At 53.2% G+C, this 21,892-nt stretch overlaps 2 protein-coding genes across 6 annotated transcripts in view; one reads left to right on the plus strand and one right to left on the minus strand.

Moving 5' to 3' along the window:
* The window catches only part of SLC13A5 (solute carrier family 13 member 5), a 24,431-nt gene extending 3,904 nt beyond the window's left edge, over positions 1–20,527 (plus strand). The window contains exons 2-12 of one of the 5 annotated variants that reach the window (XM_024735308.1): positions 2,430–2,558; positions 2,839–2,975; positions 5,309–5,496; positions 6,460–6,625; positions 8,136–8,258; positions 11,512–11,727; positions 12,554–12,654; positions 13,716–13,834; positions 15,746–15,907; positions 18,881–19,018; positions 20,204–20,527. In XM_024735308.1, coding sequence (XP_024591076.1) covers positions 2,430–2,558; positions 2,839–2,975; positions 5,309–5,496; positions 6,460–6,625; positions 8,136–8,258; positions 11,512–11,727; positions 12,554–12,654; positions 13,716–13,834; positions 15,746–15,907; positions 18,881–19,018; positions 20,204–20,329 — 1,605 coding nt within the window. In that variant the 3' untranslated portion in view covers positions 20,330–20,527. Of the gene's footprint in view, positions 1–2,429; positions 2,559–2,838; positions 2,976–5,308; positions 5,497–6,459; positions 6,626–8,135; positions 8,259–11,511; positions 11,728–12,553; positions 12,655–13,715; positions 13,835–15,745; positions 15,908–18,880; positions 19,178–20,203 lie in introns of those variants that run through there. The other 4 variants (XM_024735316.1, XM_024735303.1, XM_024735321.1 and 1 more) reach the window with 4 other exon arrangements.
* The window catches only part of CUNH17orf100 (chromosome unknown C17orf100 homolog), a 69,765-nt gene that overhangs the window by 21,086 nt on the left and 26,787 nt on the right, over positions 1–21,892 (minus strand). The window lies entirely within an intron of this gene.

Consider the following 21,892-nt stretch of genomic DNA (forward strand, 5'->3'; position numbering starts at 1 on the left):
CAACCCAAAAAAAAAAAAAAAAAAAAAAAAAGACATTGTTCGGAATTGTTCTCACATGATGATAAGAAGAAGGAGAGTGAGTTTTAGACAGTATTACCGTTTTAAATTTCTCTACAGCACACCCTCTTATTGCCCCACCCTGCAGCGGACCATTCCTACCTCTCTCTCCCTTGACACCAAGGCCCAGAGAAGGCGTAACTGAAGGCCACACAATGGCAGACAGCAGACGCTGATCAGGCCTGCCCGGTGTCAAAGCCTGGTCTAACCACGTTGCTATCCTGCCTTGAGCCCAGAGGCTTCAACCAGCATTGATTCTCCCCTCCTTCCCAACAAAGGCACATCTGACAAAGTTTGGAGACATTTTTTGTCGTCACAACTGGAGAGTGCCACTGGCATCTAGCAGGGTGGAGGCCAGAGATACTGCCAAACATCCTACCATGCACAAGACAGGCCCCCACCCCCCACCAACACAGAACCATCCAACCCAAAATGTCAGTAGTGCCGAGGCTGAGAAACCCTGCATTAGACAGTAGAGAGGTGTCCTGGGGTTCTCATGGGCTGCCAAAGAAAGATTTATTTTTGTCACTGATAACACAGTCCAGACAAAGAATGTCTCAGCCTTTGTGTGATGTTCCATGCATATAATATGTGTTATCTCGGGTGGTGATAAACAGTGATTGTGTGCAGGTACGTTTTCCCAGCAGTGTTGTCACAGCCCGTGCTGTGCTGGTCCGTTTCTCTAATCAGCATTTGCAGTGTCCCTGGGGTTTCAGGCCTGTGCTGGATGCCGAGTGACACGGATTCTGCCCTCCACTGCTCACTCCACTGTTCAGTGTTCAATGGTGGGTGAAATATAATGCCAACCCAGTGTGCTAATTGCTGCGGGTGGGGGCGTGCATAGAGGAAGGACACAGACCCAGACTACGGGCAGCAGTGAACTGAGCCCCAAGCACTCACTCCGGGCCAAAGGAATGATGTCATGTGAGAGCAGCTGTGGGAGGCGGAGCATCTGCCTCCGTTCCCACCAGTGCCCTGGGGTCTCAGGAGCTCGGGGTGGGAATGGGCATGGGAGATGTGGCTGGAGGGCCCTGCAGGGCCTGCTCCATCACAGAGGGTCTCCCAAGACATGCTAAGGCATTTGGCTTTTGTCCTGAAGGCAAAGGAAGGCTCCTAAACAAGGGAGTGATATGATCCGGTTTGTAAAAAGAGAAAGAGGGAGCAGCAGTGTGGAGTGATGCAAGTAGAAAGATCGGATTAGAAGACAGCTGTGCTGTACACCTGAAATTAACATGATATTGTAAATCAACTATACTTCAATTACAAAAAAACAACTACAGTGAATAAAACAGCAAATAAAAAAAAAGATACCCGCAGTGATGCAGGCAGAAGATGTGGCCTGAGCAAAGGCAGGGCCACAGGGTGAAGGAAGAAGGGAAAGAGGAAGATTTTGGGGTAGAAGCTATAGGTTTTGGAGGCTGATTAAACTGGAGGGGGCTGGAATGAGGGAGAGGCAGAGCCTGGTTGGTTAATAATGATTATAGTAAAAATGCTGATGAAAGAAAAAACAACACAGGGAGGTGGGCATTATTATCCCTATTTTATTAGGCGATGAGATGGAGAATTAAAGTCCTACAGTGAGTAAGGGGCCGGGGCCGCGAGCGCTTGAACCAAACCCAGGTCTGTCTCACTCCAAAGCCAAGATCCCAGTGGCTAGGTAGCTAAAGGGTGTGAACAGGCAGTTCACACAAGATTAAATACGAACAGTAAAGCTTGAGACCCTTGTAACTAGAGAGGCTAATAGACGCCAAGACCATCTTCTCAGTTATAATAAAAAACAGCCCTGCAAATCCTCAGTGCTGGCCATTTTCTGAATGAGCTGGCTTAGAACACACATTTCTGGGAGCTGAGGAAGTTGGAGCAGCCTTTTGAGAAGGAAATTAGATAGAGATACCAGGAGTCTGAGGATGTGCTTTGGGGAGCCTTCCCTAAGAATTGCACTTACTTTGTAAAATAATTTAATTTTTAGAGCAGGTCATCAAAAACAGTATTTTCTTTTTTCTTCTCTTCTTCCTCTTTCCTCCTTCTTCCTCCTCCCCCCTTCCCCCCACTTGCACTCCTCCTCCTTTTCCTCCTCCTTTCCCCCCTCTTCTTCCCTGTGAAGACGTGAGGATGGATGCAAGGCTTGGAGGGGTGAGAGACCTGCCCAGGACCGCACAGCTGGGGGGCAGGGAGCAGAAGCCTCTTGACGACAGGTCCTGTGCCCTCCTCACTGTCCTGAACCTGGAAGGCTGTGCTGACGGGGGCAGGGAAGCAGCGCTCCCCACTGACATGCCACCCTGTTTGGACAGTCCATGCCCTGCTGTCCCGAGCGTTCTGGGGTGGGGAGCAGGGCGGCAGCAGCTCGCCAGGCCTCAGTGCCGTCTCTTCAGTTTGTCAGGTGTGCCTATGTCATCATCCTCATGGCGATTTACTGGTGCACAGAAGTCATCCCTCTGGCTGTCACTGCCCTCATGCCTGCCTTGTTTTTCCCGCTCTTCAAAATTCTGGACTCCAAACAGGTGAGCAGCCCCAGGGCATCCGGGCGGCTTCCTGCTTCTCTCCCAGTGGCTCCTTCTCCGAGCCCTTCTCTGAGCTGCCTAGGACCCGGGGAACCAGATAATACCCTGTTTGTGGGCTCTCTCTGGCATAGAGACATACCCTTGACCCTCCATCCCCATTCCAAGCTGCCCTGAAGTCAGCATGCTCTGCTCGCCTATCTCTGGGGACTTGGGTGACCCTGAGCCCAAGTAGTGTGTGGTCAGGGGGCAGGCCTGATGGGGCCTCCATGCTGTCCTGCAGGTGTGCGTCCAGTACATGAAGGACACCAACATGCTGTTCCTGGGTGGCCTCATCGTGGCTGTGGCCGTGGAGCACTGGAACCTGCACAAGAGGATCGCCCTGCGCACGCTCCTCTGGGTGGGGGCCAAGCCTGCCCAGTAATTACGCCTTCTCTCTCTTACCGCAGGGCTCTGCAGTAGGCCCCAGGGCCAGGGAGGGGCATGTGGCACAGGCCAGATCACCCACAGGCAAGGACTGGCCATGGCCTTACCTGGGCTCTGCAGCCAGGCAGACGCCTGGGTGGGTGGAGGCTGGATCAAGCCATGCCTGATACCCCTAGGGGCTTTGTGGGGAAAGCGGGAAACAGATGGCTCAACTACGCAGCTCAGGGGGGAGCAGAAAGGTCATTCCTCCAAGGCTGGCACATCTATTCCCTCTGCAAAGCTGCTGCTTACCCCACCCTTCCCCCATTACTCAGTCGTCTCACCCCTCTCCAGGATCTCCCCTGACAGTCACAAGCCATTCCGACCAAGCCGTGGAGTTGATATAGCAGAAACACCTGAGCGTACCGAGCGCCCACAGGGCCCCGGGCATGATACCGGGGGCTTATTTACCACCTCATCTGACTCTCACCGCACCTCTGAGGGTTGGGGATTATTCCCATCACCCACGTTCTGTTCTGAGGCAGAGAGGGGTTAAATGGTTTGCTGACGTCACATGGGGATTAGACCGGGCCTGTCTGATGGGGCCTTGCCCCCTCTAATTGGGAACTCAGCATGCACCTTTTTTTGAGGCAACGTGCTCCCTAAATGATGGCGTGACCCAGCCCAGCCCTGGGAAGGCAGGTTGGTAGCTCACAGTAAATCCCTCCTGCTACGTCCTCACGTCAAGGGCCATGCTGGGCTCTGAGCACACAGAAGCCCCGGCCCGCCCGAGCACCCTTGGGGCCTCAGCTGCCTTGAGTGAGGGCTTTGTGACTCTCTGACCTGTCACCCGAGCCCCTCCAGTGATTGGTTTACAGTGTCAAATCAGAAGCCACTGCATTTTCTAGAAATGTGAGGCCTCAGAGTTCCTGTTTTCAGGATCCTCTGAGTGGTTGGCTTTTCTCCATCAGCAGGGGTGGGGCTCATTCTGGAGTGTGCTGGAGCGCCTTTGCTCCCAAACCCAGGGTGCCCAAACCCACACGCTTCTCTGCTCCTTCCTGTCGCCTGGCTCCTCCTCCGAGCCTGGCTTCCAGCTGTCCAGGGCACTGCCTGTGCTGGGGGCGACCTGTAGGTTGAGGCTACCCTTGACGCCTTGGAGCATCACGTTGAAGCCTCATTCATGTGAACTCTGACCCTCATCCTAGCCTGGATCCCAACCTTTGTACTTATGGGTCCATGAGGTCTACCTGCATGGATACCAGCTAAAGCCCAGTGCAGTGCAGCCCCGAGACCCTTCTTCAGGCAAACAAATTAGTGGCCCTGGAGAGGAGCCTGACTGCAGAGGGGCATGGAGACCAAGAGGTTGAGTTCCATTTAGCCAACCACCCCTCCCAAGCTCCTCTGCTCCTGGCCTTGTGCCAGGTGTGTGGGACCCATGGAGAGGAATCAGACCTTCCCTGCTCATGTGCTAAGGAGAGAGCAGACATGGACACAGTTTCAAATCCAGCCAGCGAGAAGTGTCCTAGAGAAGACTGAGGAGGGTATGGTCAGCCCTACCTGGTACGCACTGGGAAGGAGGTAACAGAGAAGGGATGCTGCCTGAAGGCTTTGAGAGACTGTGAGGAGTTTTCTAGGCAGATGACACAGGTGGCACAGAGGTGGAAGGTGGGGTGTTACACGGAAAGGGAACGTTTTCTGAATACTGTTTGGGGATCTGGTCCACTGCAGAGCGGAGGGCGGCAAAGAGTGTGAATGGAGGGAGGTGGGGCAGGGGATCAGCTGTGAAGGAGGCCCCACTTCCCAGGGCCCTCCCCGGCTCATCCTACCCTTGAAGGCTGACTCCACGCAGCCCTTCTGAACTCATGAGGGGAGAGGTGGGGTCAGGGTGGGTGGCAATCTTCTAGATAGAAGTGGGAAGTTTGGTCTGCCTGCACACAGGGCTGCCCCAGCACACCCCTAAGTCATATCAGGGCTAACTCTCCACACTGGGTCTGCACAAACTGGATGCTGGCGCTTCCCTGGCTAGATGGTGAGCGCCTTAGGACCACGACTGAGGCTCAGGCTGCCTGGTGACCCGGTAGCCAGCAGAGTAGATGTCAGTAATGTTTGTGGGAGAGAGGGGCAGAGGGAGGAAGGGAAGGGAGGGAGGGAGGGAGGCAGGCACTAAAACTGCAATCCCCTCCTGGATAGCCAACCTTGAACTGGCCTCAGCACCTTGGCCCTGACCCCTGGCTTCCCTGCAGGGGGCGCCTAGCCACCACCCCCACCCCCACCCCCGCTGCTTCCTAGGGGCTGTGAGAGGTGGGGGCGGGGATTCTCCGGCTTTCCTCCCTGCCCCTCCTCTGCAGGCTGATGCTGGGCTTCATGGGCGTCACGGCCTTTCTCTCCATGTGGATCAGCAACACAGCCACCACGGCCATGATGGTGCCCCTTGTGGAGGCCGTGCTGCGGCAGATGGAGGCCATGAGCGCAGCCACCGAGGCCAGCCTCGGGGCTCTGGAGCTGGCAGACAAGGGCAAGGCCAGCGAGCTGCCAGGTGAGGCCCTGGCCAGGGCAGCCTTCCCCTCTGTTGCCAACAGCTTTAGCCACCTCCCTGCTTCCTGGAGCCCTCCTTTTAGCAGGCATGTAGAGAAATACTTAGAAGACGCTGTTTTCCTAAGTTTTAGGAATGTGATTAGTGCATAAAAGTTAGATCCTTGAGTACAGCTTATATCAAGTTCCTGCCCTCCGTTACCGCCCTCACTGAAATGAATACGTGTTGATTTGATCATTCATTTGGGTATCTTTTGAGCACCTACTGGATGCCCCTCAACCCCTTCTACCCCTACTCATCCTCAGGGAGGCCTCCCCTGAACAGGCCAAATCCCTCCACACTCTGTTCCCGCAGGTACTGGGGTTGGTCATCCCACCTTTGCTTCCCCGCTAGGCACCGAGCTCAGGAGAGTCAGAGTGCCTGTGTTTTTCTCTGTCTTGTTCGCTACCCCATCCCCAGGGCCCGGCGTGAGGCCACTGACAGCCTGATTGCCGGACCCTGGGCCAGGTCCTGGGGCTGCAGAGATGAAGCAGACACTCTCCTATCGTGCAGCCCGGTGGGACAGAGTCAAGAGGCCCCTCAGAGAGTTCGTCTGACCTGGAGGAGGCCAAGGGTTGCCACTAGCCAGACACTGAGGGAGCGCAGAGAAGGGAGAGGCCTTGCTAGGAGGAGAGGACATCTGGGATGGATTTGGGCCCCTCCCTCCAGATGAAGGGAACAGCCTGAGTAAGAGCAAGAAGGCAGGAAAGAAAGGAGTGTGTCTGACGTCGCTGACTGGGCTCGCCGAGGGACGTAGCTGGGGGTCACGTGGGGCCGGATAAGAGCACTGGGCTGGAGGCAGGGGACAGAACCTGGGCGGGGAGCCAGCAGACCTGGCACGCCTGGGTCCTCAGGTCAGCGGCAGGGTCAGGAGCTGAGGCTGGGCAGGTGGTCCCCAGTGCGCCCACGGCAGTGTGCCCACCACAGGGAGCCAAGAGAATTTTGAAGGTCCCTCCATGAGGCAGCGGGAGGTCGACAGGAAGAACATATGCAAGGCCATGACCCTGTGCGTGTGCTACGCAGCCAGCATCGGAGGCACTGCCACCCTGACCGGCACGGGACCCAACGTGGTGCTCCTGGGACAGATGCAAGAGTGAGTCGCTGGCCATGCCTTTTGGGGACAATAGTGGGGGGAGGATGGGGCTGGAGGGGCCCACCCACCTCTCCCTCCTCTTCAGCTGGGCTCTGGAGCCTGGTTGGGGGTGGGGGCCGCCTGGCAGGGGTGAGAGGGTGGGCCGCCATCAGCCTCTGTGGCCCAACCTCCCTGCACCTGCTCAGGACCCCACAGCACAGGAGCTGATGTCCACAGACCGGGCTGCTTTCTGCTCAGGACAAGTCCTGCCTTTCTTTCCTGGGCTCGGGAGTCTCGCTCAGACAGGGAATGTGGACTGAACGTGGAGCTAGTCATGGGAATTGACAGTGTAATCCAAGAAGCGGGGTCCTTGGTTAAAACTTGTAGAAAATAGATGCCCCTAAAGATGCTCCCCTCAAAGCTGGCTCACGACCTCGGTTGTTAATGGCGATGGTCCTATGACACCTGGCAAGGTTAGAGGTTAGGTCACCTGGTGCCTCACCGGCTCTTTCACTATGGCCCCTCTAATTGCCCTTGAGAGGGACGTGTGCCTCTGTGAGGCTCCAGGTGGACCATGGGGTGGTTTAGAACTTTCCAGCCTTGGCCACAAAGGGACCCAGGCTTTGAGGACCCAGTTCTGTTCTTGGTCTTGTGCCGGGTGGGGCTTGGGTCACAGAAGTGAGAGGAACCTGGGCCCTGCCCATGGGATGCTCGTGGGCAGCTGAGAGTAGCAGACACCCAGAGAGTTCTGGCGGGTTGTGTAAATGAAAGTAAGTACAAATTGCAGTGGGCGCAGAGGGAAGGAACAGAAGTACGACGGTGCCCGTCCTGTGCAGACAAACACCCTGGACAGGGGTCGGGAGGGCAGCTGGGAGGTGGGAAGGGCGGGCCTGCAGACACTCGAGATCCAACAAGCAGACTGTTTTGCTCCTGCGAGTGTTTTCTGTAATGACAGTCTTATGGTTTCCCCTGAAGTTCCTCTGGGCTGAATGGGAAAAGCTCTGTGGCTAGTTTGACACCCCTGGGCTAAAGGGAGCAGTGCCTGGGGTTGGGGGCGGAAGTGACCCTCCTCCAGCCCCCAGGAAACATCTTCTGGTCCCACCCTGGGAAGCTTTTGAGATTTGATTTCCTAAGGGGGGGCCTTCCCTTGCAGAAGCCCACGGGGTGAGGTTCTGAGGAATCTGTGGACCCCCTGAAGCTGTTGGCCAAAATCTGTGTGTACAAAGGGGTATTTTTCTGGACTGAAGGGCCATGCCTTTTGTGAGCTTCTCAGCGGGGTGTGGACCTCCAGGAGGGGCAGTTGGTCGCTCCTCAGGCTTGCCTTGTGCGTGGCTGTGTTCTGGGGCCCCTGCTTGACTGGGGTAATGCTGAGGGACGGGTGTGGGTGGCTGGACTTCAGGAGGAGGGGGCCCCGCTCCAGACCACCTCTCGGGGCCCGGCAGCTGCTCAGCCTCCGCCCGCAGGGTCCGGCCCGCCCGCTCCCCGCAGCTCAGTGTCTGGTAGAGGTGTGGACCAGCGTTTTCCCCTTCAGACTGTTTCCTGACAGCAAAGACGTCGTGAACTTCGCCACTTGGTTTGGATTTGCCTTCCCGAACATGCTGATCATGCTGCTGCTCTCCTGGCTGTGGCTCCGCTTTATTTATATGAGATTCAAGTAAGTTTGAGATGCTTATGGCAGAGGATCTAACCGTGCCTCGGCGCAGTAGGGGAGTCTACAGAGTCCCTCCCGTCTGGCCCTGAGCATTTCTGCAGCCCCATCTCCTGCTAGTTTGCCCTCCAGTTCGCGCTACCCCTGCTGCTCACCGTGCCTTTGCACATGCTGTTCCCTCTTCCTGGAATGCCACTCCCTGCCTTCCTACCTTCCAACCTCCTCAGTCCTCAAGGCCAGTTCAAATGCTCCTTCCTCAGCGACACCTTTCCCAACTCCCCCTACCCCCATCCTGATTCTGACGGATTGCCTGCTCGCTGTTCCGGACTTCCCTGGGCACACCACGCCTTGCCCCTTGGCACCTGTAGTCATGCTCCAGTGCCATCCCTCCCCTGACCTGAGCTCCTCTGTGGCCTGCGGTAAGTCCTCTCTGACCCCTACACCCGGCCGTGCTCCCAGCCCAGGGAGAGAGAGTAGGTGTATCGTTGTCAAAGCAGTTAACAAGAAACTTTGTTCTTGGTGCCAGTCAACACTGCTGGACAGACTTCCACTTGGCTGCCAGTGTCTGTCAGGCCAGGTCACAGCAGACCTCCTGATAATATACACATCAGTCCAAACCCAGATTTACTGAATGCTTACAATGTTCCCAGCAGCGCACAGCTTCTGCAAAGTTTACCTTCCAGTTCCCAGCACACAATTGACCAAGAGTCAACCTTGACAGCAGCCAGACTTTGGACAGAAACCATGATGTGTGGCTGACAAATACCTCAAAATGTTGTTGTCATTTTTAAATGCACAAACTTCTCTATGGCGTGAAGGTGACCCTCTCACACTGGAGTATAAAGTACCTAGCTGTGAGCCATGTGCTCCGTGCCTTAATTCACATGGCGCTTGAGCCCAGCAAAAAAACAGAGGCCTATGCGACCAAGAGATCTCAGAGCTGAAAGGTAAAAGCGCCCACGAAGACCTGTGAGTTAATGGGAAAAGGGGGCACTCTGGTTAAGTTTTCTCCTGAAGGAGGAACTGTTTTGAAGACTGCCGTTAAAAAAATCTCTGTCCATAATCAAAGCAGCCATAATGACGACATAACGGTAGCTGTAGGCATTCGTCACACACCCCACCCTGCCCGGTGTCCGGGCCCCCATGTGAAAGGGAAGCTGCTCCTACGGGTGCTTGGCTGCACAGTTTGAATCCCTCATCTGGTTGGTCGTGGAGAGCAACGTCAGGGTCATTCCCTCCAGCCTAATTCTGAAAAACTCTATCTTCCTGAGTCTATGGGCAGCTTCCTAGGCCACATCCAGCCAAGGGAGCCACAGACCCTCCCAAGAGCACCCAGGACTCTTGGGATATTCCTGCTGGCTTACACCCAACTTTCCTCACCAGGCTAAGCCCTGAGTTAGGCATGACGGTTCTTCTGGCCCCTGCCACGTGGCTCGGGGTCCCTTTGCCTCTCCTGCAGCGCACTGACCCAGTTCATCATGCACCCACCCAGCTCCCGGGGCCCCCACACGAAAGCTAGATCCATCTGCCTGCATCTCGTGCCAGCCCAGCGGTCACCAGACAGATAAACCCAAAGATGAATGTGAAACCACTTAGTGTGAGAGGGACCTGAAGGCCTGGGGGCACCACTGCAGGGGGCCGGCACTGGACAACTGCATATATGATGCAGCCCCCGGAGTCTGCAGCCAGTGTGGTGTCGGGATGTGTCTCCAGCATCAGACAGGGGCTGGGCAGCTACCAAAGTCACCCCTTATCCTGGAAGCCTGAAGCCTCTGGTCCAGCCCCCGAGTCTCGAGAATGACAGGTGGCAGCAGATCGCTAGTGGGTGGAACACAGACGCTCTCATGCCAAGGGGGCGAGGACAAAGAGGCCAGCTCCCACGCCAGCAGAGCCATCCCCATGCTGGATGATCTGGAGGGTGTCCCTGGCGGGTGACCCTGAGGAAAAACGTCCTTGCCCCTTGTCCAGAACGGAGATCTTGGCCAGCTGTGCAGACCTGAGTCCCCATCACTGCCACTTCCTTTCCTAACCCCTGAGCACTGTGGGAAGCTGTGTCCCAACCTCCTTGAGTCCCTGCTCTAGGCCGTGCCCCATGCCCCGCATGGCCCTCACCCTCTCAAGGGTGGTTCCCGTCCAGCCCTGGCTTCAGCATTCGACACCCCAGCATGTATTCCATTAACCCCTGTGCTCCTAGGAAGTCTGTTTTAGGGTCCCAGGAAGGACTCCCACAAGGGAAGCCTCTCTAGGGATAATCCTCTTGGCCTTGCCCCCCACCTTCAGGCTGACGGGGGATGGAACGTGTGATTGGAATCCTCAGCGGATTCCTCTGGGTTGGCATCCTGTGTGCCAGTGGCCCCAGTCAGCCCCTCCCCAAGGCTAGGTACCCTCTATAACTCCTCCGAGATCCCTCCTCCTTCCTGCCCCCTCCTGCCAACACTCCCCAGGGAAGTCCTGCAGGGTGCCCTGGGCAGGCGTGTTGGCCAATGGGCACTGGTTCCTAGGGAGCCCATCCAAGAGCAGGACCTGGCTGGCTTCCCTCCTGCCTTAGCCACAGCTACTACGAGCCCCAGAGTCTTCTGGGTCCTTAATCCTACATGTCAGCTCCTTGCAATGCAAGTACCCACCCTGTTCCTGCCTGACCCAGTCTGCTGGGACCTGTCCTTGTTCCTTGTGTCCTCTTGAGCCACCTGCTGATGGGGACTGGCATCCTGGCACCATCGAAGGCAGCTCCAGGCCGCAGTGGGAGGAGGAAGACGGAGCACGTGAAGGAGCCTCGGCCCCACCTTGTGCCGGTTCCAGATTTCTCATGGCCACCCCCAGATGTCGGCAGCCACCGGTCTCTAGGCGGCTGGCACCTGCCGGGACCCCCTTGCCAGCAGTGGCCTCGGCTCTGCTTCCGATGCTCCTGTCCATCCCCTGTTCCCTGTTTTGCTCAGCCTCCCACCCTCCTGACCGTCCTCTCTTCCTACCTCCACTGTCCCTGACACCCCACCTGTGCCATCTCAGGCTTCTTCTGGGGGCACCCTGGGGGCATATGCCGGGCCCATAAAACAGAGACTTTGCCCCACTATGTCCTGTGAGGTAGGTAGGCAGATGACAGAATTGGGGAGTGGGAAGGGACTTGCTCAAGGGCCCCCGGGGAACAGGCAGCCCTGTGTGGCTTTCTATCATGTTCTGCTGCCCAGTGTTCACGCTTCCATTCAACCAGTCCTGAGTCAACCAACACGCCCCGCCATCCTCTTGTCTTTGCATTCTCTAGTATTAAAGAGTCCTGGGGCTGCGGGCTGGAGAAGAAGAGTGAGGAGAAGGCTGCCCACGAGGTGCTGTGGGCGGAGTACAGGAAGCTGGGGCCCCTCTCCTTCGCTGAGGTCAACGTCCTTCTCTGCTTCTTCCTGCTGGTCGGCCTGTGGTTCTCCCGGGACCCCGGCTTCATGCCCGGCTGGCTGTCAATCACCTGGGTGGAGGGCAAGACAAAGTAAGTGACTCCTCCGACAGCGCGCCCCCATGGCTCTCCTCCTTTTCTGCTGTCCAGTTCTGGAGCACTCTGTTGGTTTCTGGACTCATTTATGTCTCACCAGTCTTCCTGACAAGCTCACAGATGTGTTCTTGTGGGCCCTCTTGCCCCAACAGGCTGGCAGGGTAGCCAGGCTGTGATAGAGAGAGGTCGGTAGGGCTGGGGCTGGGGCTCTCAGCACTCTGGTTTCCAAGTCTCTGTTCTGCCATCTTTCCTTTCTCATCTTTCTTCAGGTCCGGGCGAGTCCCTCTGAAGACACACATCCTGGGGTCCAGAAGCTTCTTTAGACAGAGACTTGGCAAAAGGGGGGATATGAAGTTTCTCTCCTGGCTAAGATGTTATGTGGTCAGAATGGAAGAAAGGTTGAGAAACATGCATATCCTAGAAAGGGTAGGAGATGTGGACAGGAGACCGCTGCCTGTTACTGCTCATTCCATTTTGAAGGTCTGCTTGGGGTAGCCCCAAAGTCCTTGTGGCCACCCTGGTGAACCCAGAATCCCAGAGAATCTGGTTGGGAAGAGCTCATGAAGTTCACCTATGGAGCAACACAGACAGAGAGGGAAGTGAGCCGCTCAGAGCCACTCGAAGTTGGTGGCAGAGCTAGGCCAAGAACGCGGGAGTCTTGGTGTCCCGCCAGGATTCAGTCTACCTCACCCCTTCTGATCTTGGCCTTTGGGGTTCCAGTTTTCTTACTCAGATGAGCCTGTTTCCTCACGTGGGAGCAGGCTTGCTGCATGACTGTCGTGTAGCCAAGATGGGCTAATCCCATGTGCTCCTCCCTGCCCAGGTATGCCTCCGATGCCACAGTGGCCATCTTTGTGGCCATCTTGCTATTCATTGTGCCTTCGCAGAAGCCCAAGTTCAACTTCTGCAGCCAGACTGAGGAAGGTAAGGCTCCTGTCCTGGCCTCGCATTCATCAGGGTTGGGGCCCGTTAGCAAGGGATCTCCATGGTGTTCCCTGGGCCCGGGAGGGAGAACATCTCACCCTGCTGAAAAGGACTGTGGCTAGATTACAAACTCTGGGCACAGCGTATTTTCCAAGGCTTCTCTGCATATTGTTTAGTGCAAAATCTCCTCTTTTGCTTTTTAAACATTTGAAATCATATTTATTTTACAACAGGAACAGAAAGAGATTTCACATTTCCCATAAAGCCATCAGTATTTTGGGGGTTTCTCTCTCCCTCCCAGTCTTTGTTAATATGCATATATATTATATGGCTATAATCAAAACACACATAATTTCAATCCTGTTTCTTTACTGGTTTTTGTTTTCATGTTTTTGCTCGTGGTTATGCTAGAAACATTTCCTGCTATTGCCACAGTCTTCCAATTCATTTTCTCTGATAACGGCATTATATTGTTATCGGGGGCTGTAACCATTCCCCAGTCACGGAGCGTTCTGGCTGTTTTGAATTCTTCATTATTATAAATAAATGTTTTCGTGAATATAGCTTTTTCTTTGAGGGTGTTTCTTCTTTAGGATAAATTTCTAGCAGTGATTGCAGCTGGGGTAAAAGAGTATATATGTCTTCAAGGCTTTTAAAATGTATTGGTAAATTGCTTTTCAAAAAGACTGCACCAATTTATAACACTAACAGGAGTGTATAACAGCTTTACCATACCATGTCTTTACCAGCAGCGGGTGTTGTAGTGATTACCGTAAATTTTAGCTAATTTACGGATATGAGACGGCACTCATTGTCCTTGCAGGCTTTTATTCCCCTGCTTTAAATCTGTTTTATCTCTTTTGCTTGCTAATGCTGCTCTGGGCTATGTATGGGTTTTTGTTTTGTTTTTTTTCCTGGCCACGCTACGTGGCTTGTGGGATCTTAGGTCTCCAACCAGGGACTGAACCTGGGCCCTCAGCAGTGAAAGCACGGAGTCCTAACCACTGGACTGCCAGGGGATTCCCAATGTATGTGTGTGTGTCTTTATCATCTCTCCTCAGAAATGAAAACACCATTTTATCCACCTCCGCTGCTGAACTGGAAGGTGGCCCAGGAGAAAGTACCCTGGGGCATCGTGCTGCTCCTGGGGGGTGGCTTTGCTCTGGCTAAAGGATGCGAGGTAACTTCTCCACTGTGGGCTGCCTAGGGCCCCTTCCTTCACCAAGAGGGCAGCTGAGAACTGCTGCACCCCTCCTTCTCGGCACCCCAGGCCTGTGCCTGTGTGTTTCTGTGTCTGTCTTCTCCATGTAACTGTTCATTTCTTGAAGACAAGGCCTCTGCCTTGTCATCTAGGTACCCTGCACCATGAATAGTGCCTGGAATAGAGAAAGTACTCTCTGAGTGATTTTCAGAAATGAGTGAATGAGTGACCCTGGTTAGCCAAAAGGGATGGGGGATGCTGGGAGGTCTCCTGTGGGGTTTGGTAATAATCTCTGCTCTGATTTATTCTAGGCAGATCTTTCTTTCAAGTCTTTGTGAATATTTTCACCATTACCTTTGGTTCCTCTTCCTGCTGAACTTTGTTGATATGGTTGCCATTAAAAATTTTTTTTTCTCTAGCTAGGTATGTAGTGACATAGGAGGAGAGGAAGAGCTTTTGGGGGAAAACACCCAAAAATGCAACTTTCTTACCTCCCCCCTTCCCTGATAGGGAAGAAATGAGCCAGAGGGAGGGATGCTTGGTGCTGCTCTCCTCTGTCCAACCGTTCATCCATCTATCCAGGAATTGAGCATAATCCATAGACTTGGTCTATCTTATTATTGCTGTTTCCTCAGCATCTAGGACAGAGCCTGGCACATAGTGGGTACACAACTATTATTTGGATGAACAGATCCATCCATTTAGTCACCTCTCCATCCATTTCTCATTCACTCATTCATTCATCATCAAACCTTCCTATCATGTCTGTGTTAGGTCAGGCACAGGAATTACAGAGGAGATTGATATATGGTCCCTGTTCTTGAGGATTTCACAGCCTAGAGAGGGGGGCATGTTTGGAAGAGCATTTCAGAAAGAAGTGACACATGAGTAAAGAAATCAGCGTGTTGTATCCAGCTGAGGAACAGCAGACAATAAGGCTGGTGAGGCTCACAGAAGCCACTTCACTGAGGGTCAAGATAGGGAGTGTGGACCTTATTCTGAAGGTGGTGGGTAGCTACTAAAGGGTTGAGGCCAGAGAGTAACTTGGTCAGATCTGCACTTGGGAAAAATCTCCTGGATGTCTGAAGTGGAGGCCTAGGCCGGACAGGGGTTGGGGAAGACCCAGTAGATGCTCCGTAGCCTTCATCTAACACAGGCTCAGAACACTGGACTCCATGGACCACTGTCTCCTTCTTGAAACTCCTTCTTCCTTTGGTCCCCAAGACATCATTTTCTCCTGTCTACTTCTAACTCTGACCATTCCTGCCCTGCCTTGGATGACTTTTCCTCTGTTCTCCCTTAAATATGAGTGTTCCTGAAGGTTCTGTCCTTGGCTGCTTCTTTGTTCACGTTTCATTCTCGCCCTGGACAATCCATTCTTAGCCTAAAGCCCCAAATCTAAATTCCCAATTTCTGGCTCAAATCACTCTCTTGAGCTTTAAGGACTGTGGGAGACAGAGAGGAGATGATGGACATGAGATGTTTTGGGTGACATGGTGACTGGGCATAAGAAATAAGGGGGACAGAGACCCCAGGATGACCCCCTAGCCTTCTAGGTTGGACACTAGGTGAGTCTAGTCACTGGGCTGGGGAGCCCAGGGGGAGCAGAAGATGAATTCAGGTTGGGGCATGTTGGGTCTGACACGCTCGTGGGATATCTGGGTGGAAATCCAGACAGCAGACCAGCTGGGCTGGAAACGAGGATTTAGGAGACCGCAGAGTGAGGACGGAGATTGAAATTGTGGGTATGAATTAGATCATGTACGCAGAGAGAGAGAATCAGAAGTGAAGGTGGGCTGAGCTCTTTGGAGACAGATGAAGGTCCCTCCAGGCTCCGGAGGAACTGTGAGCCACGAGCCCTGTGGTGACTGCCCTCCCTGTATTTCCCAGGCCTCGGGGCTGTCAGAATGGATGGGGAAGCAGATGGAGCCCTTGCATGCTGTGTCCCCAGCAGCCATCACCTTGATCTTGTCCACACTCATTGCTGTGCTCACAGAATGCACAAGCAACGTGGCTACCACCACCCTGTTCCTGCCCATCTTTGCCTCCATGGTAAGTAACCCTGCTGGGGGTGATGACCCTTAGTCGTCATTTCATAGGAAGCTGACCATATCCTGGGTCCTTAGAGAGGCAGTGACATCAGGGGCCCAAGCCTGGCCAGGCTCTGGAGACCTGGGTCCTGAGCCCTGCTCCAACACAGACTCGTGTGCCCTTGATGGCCCTGGGCCTGCGCTCAATGCTTTGCTGGTTCTTCTTTGTATCCTCCACGCTGACCAAAAGTGCTAAGCAACAACCAGGTGCCCTAAATTTATTTATAAATGTAATAGATTATTTCTCAAGCTGGGGAGACAGGGCTTACACCAAGGATGCCATGGGGGAATGATAGAGGGTCTCTCAGAATATAGCACAGGAGAGCAGAAGGCCTGCAAGACAGGGGGACACCATTGGCTGGAACCCACCAGGAAGAATCTTGGGGGAAATGGAGCCTGGGAATGGTGGGAGGGGAGAGGACGTTCTGGGAAGATGGAGTAGCCCACATAAAGGAAATGAAGTGCATGACTGAAAACTCCCAGAAGCCTTGCTTGGCAAGCTCAGGGATTGGGGATCAGTGGGCACTGAGCCCAGAGAGGCTGTGGGTGGTGGTGGATGGGGATGCTGAGTGCCAGGCTAAAGAGTTGTGTTCCGTGGGCAATCATGTTTTTGAATTGGGACTAAGAAGAAAGCAGAGCTTACAGGAAGCTCGACTGTGACCTTCTCTTGCATTTCCTTTTGTCACTCATCACTTGGCAGTACCAACCTCAAGGTGGTACAGAAAAAGCCCTAGGTTCGGAGTCAGAAGACCTGAGTTCAAGTTGTGGGATCCTCAAACCCGTCACTCGAGTTCTTTCTCCTACTCTTGTGCTGAGGGTCAAGTAGGATGAGGCCTATGAAAACCTGCTATAGATGTAAAATGAGCTGGGGAGAGGCTGGGGCTGTCATTCTGGAGTTGGGAGGACAGACTTACAAAGGCCTCAACACAGGATTTTGAAGTTGGTAAATTTTCATTCAGTTGCCAGGATGTCCACGTGTATAAAAAGCAAACCCAAGTGATTTTCTCCTTTTATTCCAAGAGAAGATGGAAGTATTAGAAAGAGCAAGGTGGCCCATCTCCCCCTCCCCTAAGCAGGCTGCCCAGGGCGAAAAGATGCCGAGGAACGTCTTCTGATGCTGGTCGTGCCATAGTGAGGACTCCTTCCCCTAGTAGAGGCCTGGCTTTGTCACCTCCAGACACTAGTCAAATGGGGGTCTTCACCTGAGAGGGTGGCCAGGCCCTTTGAAAACAAGCTTTTCTAGAATCCTAAGTCCTGACTTAGATTCCACACAGACCTCACACTCCTGCCTCAGCACCCACCTGCAGGCAAAGGGAAGGTGGTGACCCCCTAGCTGGGTCACAGAGGCACATGGGGTGCATACCCCATGGGGAAACCAGGAAGCAGACTGGTTCCTCTCAGTTACTCCTAGGAGTGTAACTGGCGCAGCCTTTTCAGAGACCTGTTTACCCATGGGAACCATAACCTGAAACCCGCTCGTACCCTTTGACTCTGGGAATTTAAAATTTTTTTTCCAATAAAAAAAAATATTTATTTTTTCCTATGGTTTAGAATATATCAATACAGTGATAGATGTATATATGTTATAATAAAACCCCCTATATTAAAAGTATATGCTAAAATACTTTCCTGATAGTGGTGAAAATAAAGAAAATTGGAGGCCACTGGTAAAAAAAAATTATGTACGTATTTATATTTTGTGCATAGAAAGGTTTAAGATATAAGGTTTGTGAAAATAAAATGACAAGGATTTAAAAAAAACCCTACTGCTAAGAGATTATACCGGACTCTGGGAATTTTATGTCCAGGAATCTGTCTTAGGAAAATCATCAGAGATGCCTACAAGCTTAAATTATAAAGATGCACATCAAAGAATTATTTGTTATAAAAATACTTCCATAATAGCAGAGATTGGTGAAATAAGTTATCATATATTCATACAATGTAATACTATCAAGCCATTAAAAAAAAAATCACAATCCTGAAGGGTATTTCATAAAATGGGAACACATAATTTTTCAAAGCTGAAAATGTGATACATACACATAGCCAGAAAATGTCTAATAATACCAAAGCGTATACAGACCCTTACGCTCTAGCTTCCTCCCTAGAGACAACTCCTGTTAAATGGCACTATTCCATGGTCCTGTTCTGCACCTTATTAAATCTAATCATGTATCTTGGAGATTCTTCCATTGTTAGCACATAAGACCTACTGAATTCTTCTTTTCAGCTGCAAACCATTCCATTGTTTGTATATATGTATTTTATTTGACCGTCCTGCTATTGATGGCCGTCGAGTCTGTCTCCTGTGTGTTTTGCTGTTACAATATTGCACTGAACATCTCTGCATATGTGTCTGCTCTCATGTGCAAGTAGATCTGCATGATAGATTATTAATTTTGATATTGACAGACATTACAAATTATTATATCATTCATTCATTCAACAAATATTTATGAGCATCTGTCTGCTCTGTGCTAGATGTGGCTGAATTTTAAGCTTTGAACAGATGGATACCAAATTTCATACACAAAATGATCCCAAATGTGTACAAAAACACATCCATCCAGAGGCACACACACAGGTGAGAGATGTGGTCCCTGCCCTCTAGGCTCTCTCTGTGTCAGGACAGACCTACATGTGCACACATGGGCTGCAGGAGTGCCCAGCATGGTCTCTGGCACATAGTAGGTGCCCAAGAAGTATATGCTGAGTGAATTGAGGGGGTTCAGAAAGGCTTTCCGGTAAGTTTAGCCTACAGGGTCCAGCAGAGTTATCATCCAGCTGTGGCAAAGGGTAGAGGAGCCATCAGGACAAAGGCACAGAGGTGGGAATGTACACGGTACATCAGGGAAAAGCTTTTTAGAGTGATGGTCCCCAGGAGCTTTTGTTTTCTGCATCTGTGACGTTGTAGTGCTGTGTTTTTCCCCAGTCACGTTCCATTGGCCTCAACCCGCTGTACATCATGATCCCCTGTACCCTGACTTCATCCTTTGCCTTCATGTTGCCCGTGGCCACCCCACCTAATGCCATCGTGTTTTCCTATGGACACCTCAAGGTTTCCGACATGGTAACGCAGCCGCTTTTATTCACTCCTATTAGCTATGATGCTTTTGTCATGAGGGATGCCCCATTTATTAATGACTTGTGGTGTCAAACAGTTTGGGACCAAATGTCCAGACCTAACTCATTATTTGCATTTATATGCAGCTTTTTTCTTCTTTTTTGACATGATCTCTTATTTCATAGACTGTTCTGTCTCCCAAAGCTGAGAGGTGGGTTACAGAATCTCCCACCTGGAAGTGCCCGAGCAGCCACCAGGGGAGCCTTCACTGAGCACTTGGAAGGGGTGAGGGTGGGAGTCCCACATGGACAAGATGGACTTCACAATCTAGTAAGAACCCGTGAGGACAGTCAGGAGGGGCAAGGCTGAGATGAGGGGAAATGTTAATGACAGCCAGAGAGATTGACAGAGGTGTCTACAGACATGGAAGCAGGCAGGAGGAGAGACACCACTGCCTGGGAGCAGATGCTGCCTTGGAAACAAATGCTGCCAAAGGAGGAACTCTTCAGTTCTGCTTTGGCTTTATTCCAGCCTCCGGTGGGAGGAGGGCGGCTCTGCAGCTCCGGAATGGGGAGAGGCAAGTGGGCAAACAGGGGAAGCCAGGAAGGCGGGTCCCTCCCTCGGCCCAATCAGGTGTTAGTTAACTCAGAGCCTCCGCTGGGTATCTTTGGGACTCCATGGAGCATTCTCACACAGAGGGTGGGTCCCAGAAACCAGGAATTGCAAACTCAATTCCAATCCCCAGTGAAAACTCTGCCACAGGGTTTGAAAGCAATGGTTAGTGAGCACCCAAAGAACGCAGAGCATGCCCTAGAAAGGCCAGCACGTGCCTGTGCGACGGTGAAGGCGCTGGGGTGAGCGCTGGACCTGCAGTCAGACCCGGGCCTCTCCAGTCACTCCCTCGCCTCCCTGAGGCCCAGTTTTCCAAACGTCCCAATGGGCCTGAAGAGCCCACCTGTCCTGCCTGTTTCCCAGGCTGCTTTAGCAGTGGTGCTTCTTACTGGACACCAAGTTGCTCTGCCTGGGGGGTGGGGTGAGCACAGGGCCTGGCCCGGGGACGGGAGGCCCAGCAAACAGTCTGTCTGTCCTTTGTTCCCTTCTCCCAGAGTGCTGGTTCCCAAGGCCCATTCACCTTTGTTCTGACAGCCTGGCAGACCGGAGGGTGCTGACTCTGACCCTGTTTTTTTCCAGATGAAAACAGGACTAATAATGAACGTCATTGGAATCACCTGTGTATTTTTGGCCGTCAACACCTGGGGACGGGTCATATTTGACTTGGACAGTTTCCCTGACTGGGCTAATGTGACAGCACATTGAGACTTAGGAAGAGCCGCAAGACCACGCCCAAGGCCCCTGCCCTCCTGAGGACACCCGAACCTTCCAGTACAACTCGTAGCAGAGCTTTGGGGTTCATGCCCCAAGGTGACCCCATGATGCCCACACCCCACGGAGACCCAGACAACGGGCCACCTCTTCCTCCAAGCCTGGGGTCTCAGCTGGGGATGGGTGTCTGGAGGGCAGGCTCGGAAGTGAAGGGAGCCTCCCATAAGGCTGCTGGCGTCCATCTTTCCTGGGGGCCTGCCATCATCTCTGGGACAGGCAGGGTCCCACCCCCACTAAGCCTCGAGCTGGCCCCATGGCTGGGCTCTGGTGTTCTCTCGTCATCCAAATGGCAACCAGATCCCAGCTCTGGAGGTGAGAAAACAACCTTCCAGAGCCTGTGTCTCTCCCAGCTTACCTCGGGCTGCCTCAGATCCCTCCCGTCACTCGGAAGGGACAACCCAGCCTGGGGACAAAATGTCCGGTCCCGGGAAGCCTTCCACTGCTGGAGCGAGTGGGAATCACAGCCTCCTGGGACCACCAGGAGTATGGTGCCACCGCCAAAGGATGAGGAATTTGAGTCGATAACTTCCGGACGACACCACCTGCAGCACCCCACTGACAGTTCACTGCTCCATTTGAACTGACAGTTTGGACCCCCTTCCCAGCTCTGTGGGGCACCTCCTTCAGCTCCTAGGCCCCTCTATTGTCTGGCCGACATTTGCTGGAATCCGCCCCTTTTCTCCCAGGCAGGTCAGTTTGGCTCTTCCGGGAGATGCTTTTCCTGCCCCATGACAGCTGGGATCACACTCCAAGTATGGGCAGTGATGGCCTCCTTTGGGGCCACAGGCGGAGGTCTAGGTCCTCCCTCACCTGCAGACCCAGAGGGAATACCTGTTAACCGCCAAAAGCAGGGTTCCTTTAGGGTTTGTCTGTCATGCCAGAGTTTGGGCACCTTTGGGGAAAGCCTCCCTCTGCTGACTGGTCTTGGCAGTCTAGCCTGCTGCTGACAGAGCATCGTTGAGAACAAGCAGTGCCCGGCGGTCCCTGAGCAGACAGCCCCTGCCCATGAGTGAATCTCCCTGAAGTTGCTGGACAGACTCCAGAGTGGTCTGGGAACCCTCAGAACAACCTGTGAGAGACACATGAGAGAATCCTATCCTCCTACCACCAACCCAATTTCCCTTCCTTCTTGTGCTGCTCCATTGATGGTATTTTTCAGAGCAGGAGAAAGTATGGGAACCCAAGGAACCCCCATGCCCCACCCGAGGACCAAGCATACGCCACCTGGTTCCTGGGTGGGACGATGTCTGAGCACCCAGTCTGTCTCCCACGGAAGGTGCACGGCGCTGTCTCTGGCTTTCTGCTGTGTGTAGGGTGGGGGTGGGCAGGCAGGTGGATGAATGAACACTTACTGCCCACCTCCAGTGTGCCAGGCCTCCCCGGCCCTGGTTCATCGGACAGTTATCTCATTCAGTCTTTGCAGCAGCCTGCGAGATAGGCAGGCATTATTAACCTCCTCTGTCTTTCATTACTACTGGGGCTCAGAGAGGCCAGGCC

The sequence above is a fragment of the Neophocaena asiaeorientalis genome, unplaced genomic scaffold, assembly GCF_003031525.2.
Source record: "Neophocaena asiaeorientalis asiaeorientalis breed wild unplaced genomic scaffold, Neophocaena_asiaeorientalis_V1.1 scaffold129, whole genome shotgun sequence".
Lineage (NCBI taxonomy): Eukaryota > Metazoa > Chordata > Mammalia > Artiodactyla > Phocoenidae > Neophocaena > Neophocaena asiaeorientalis.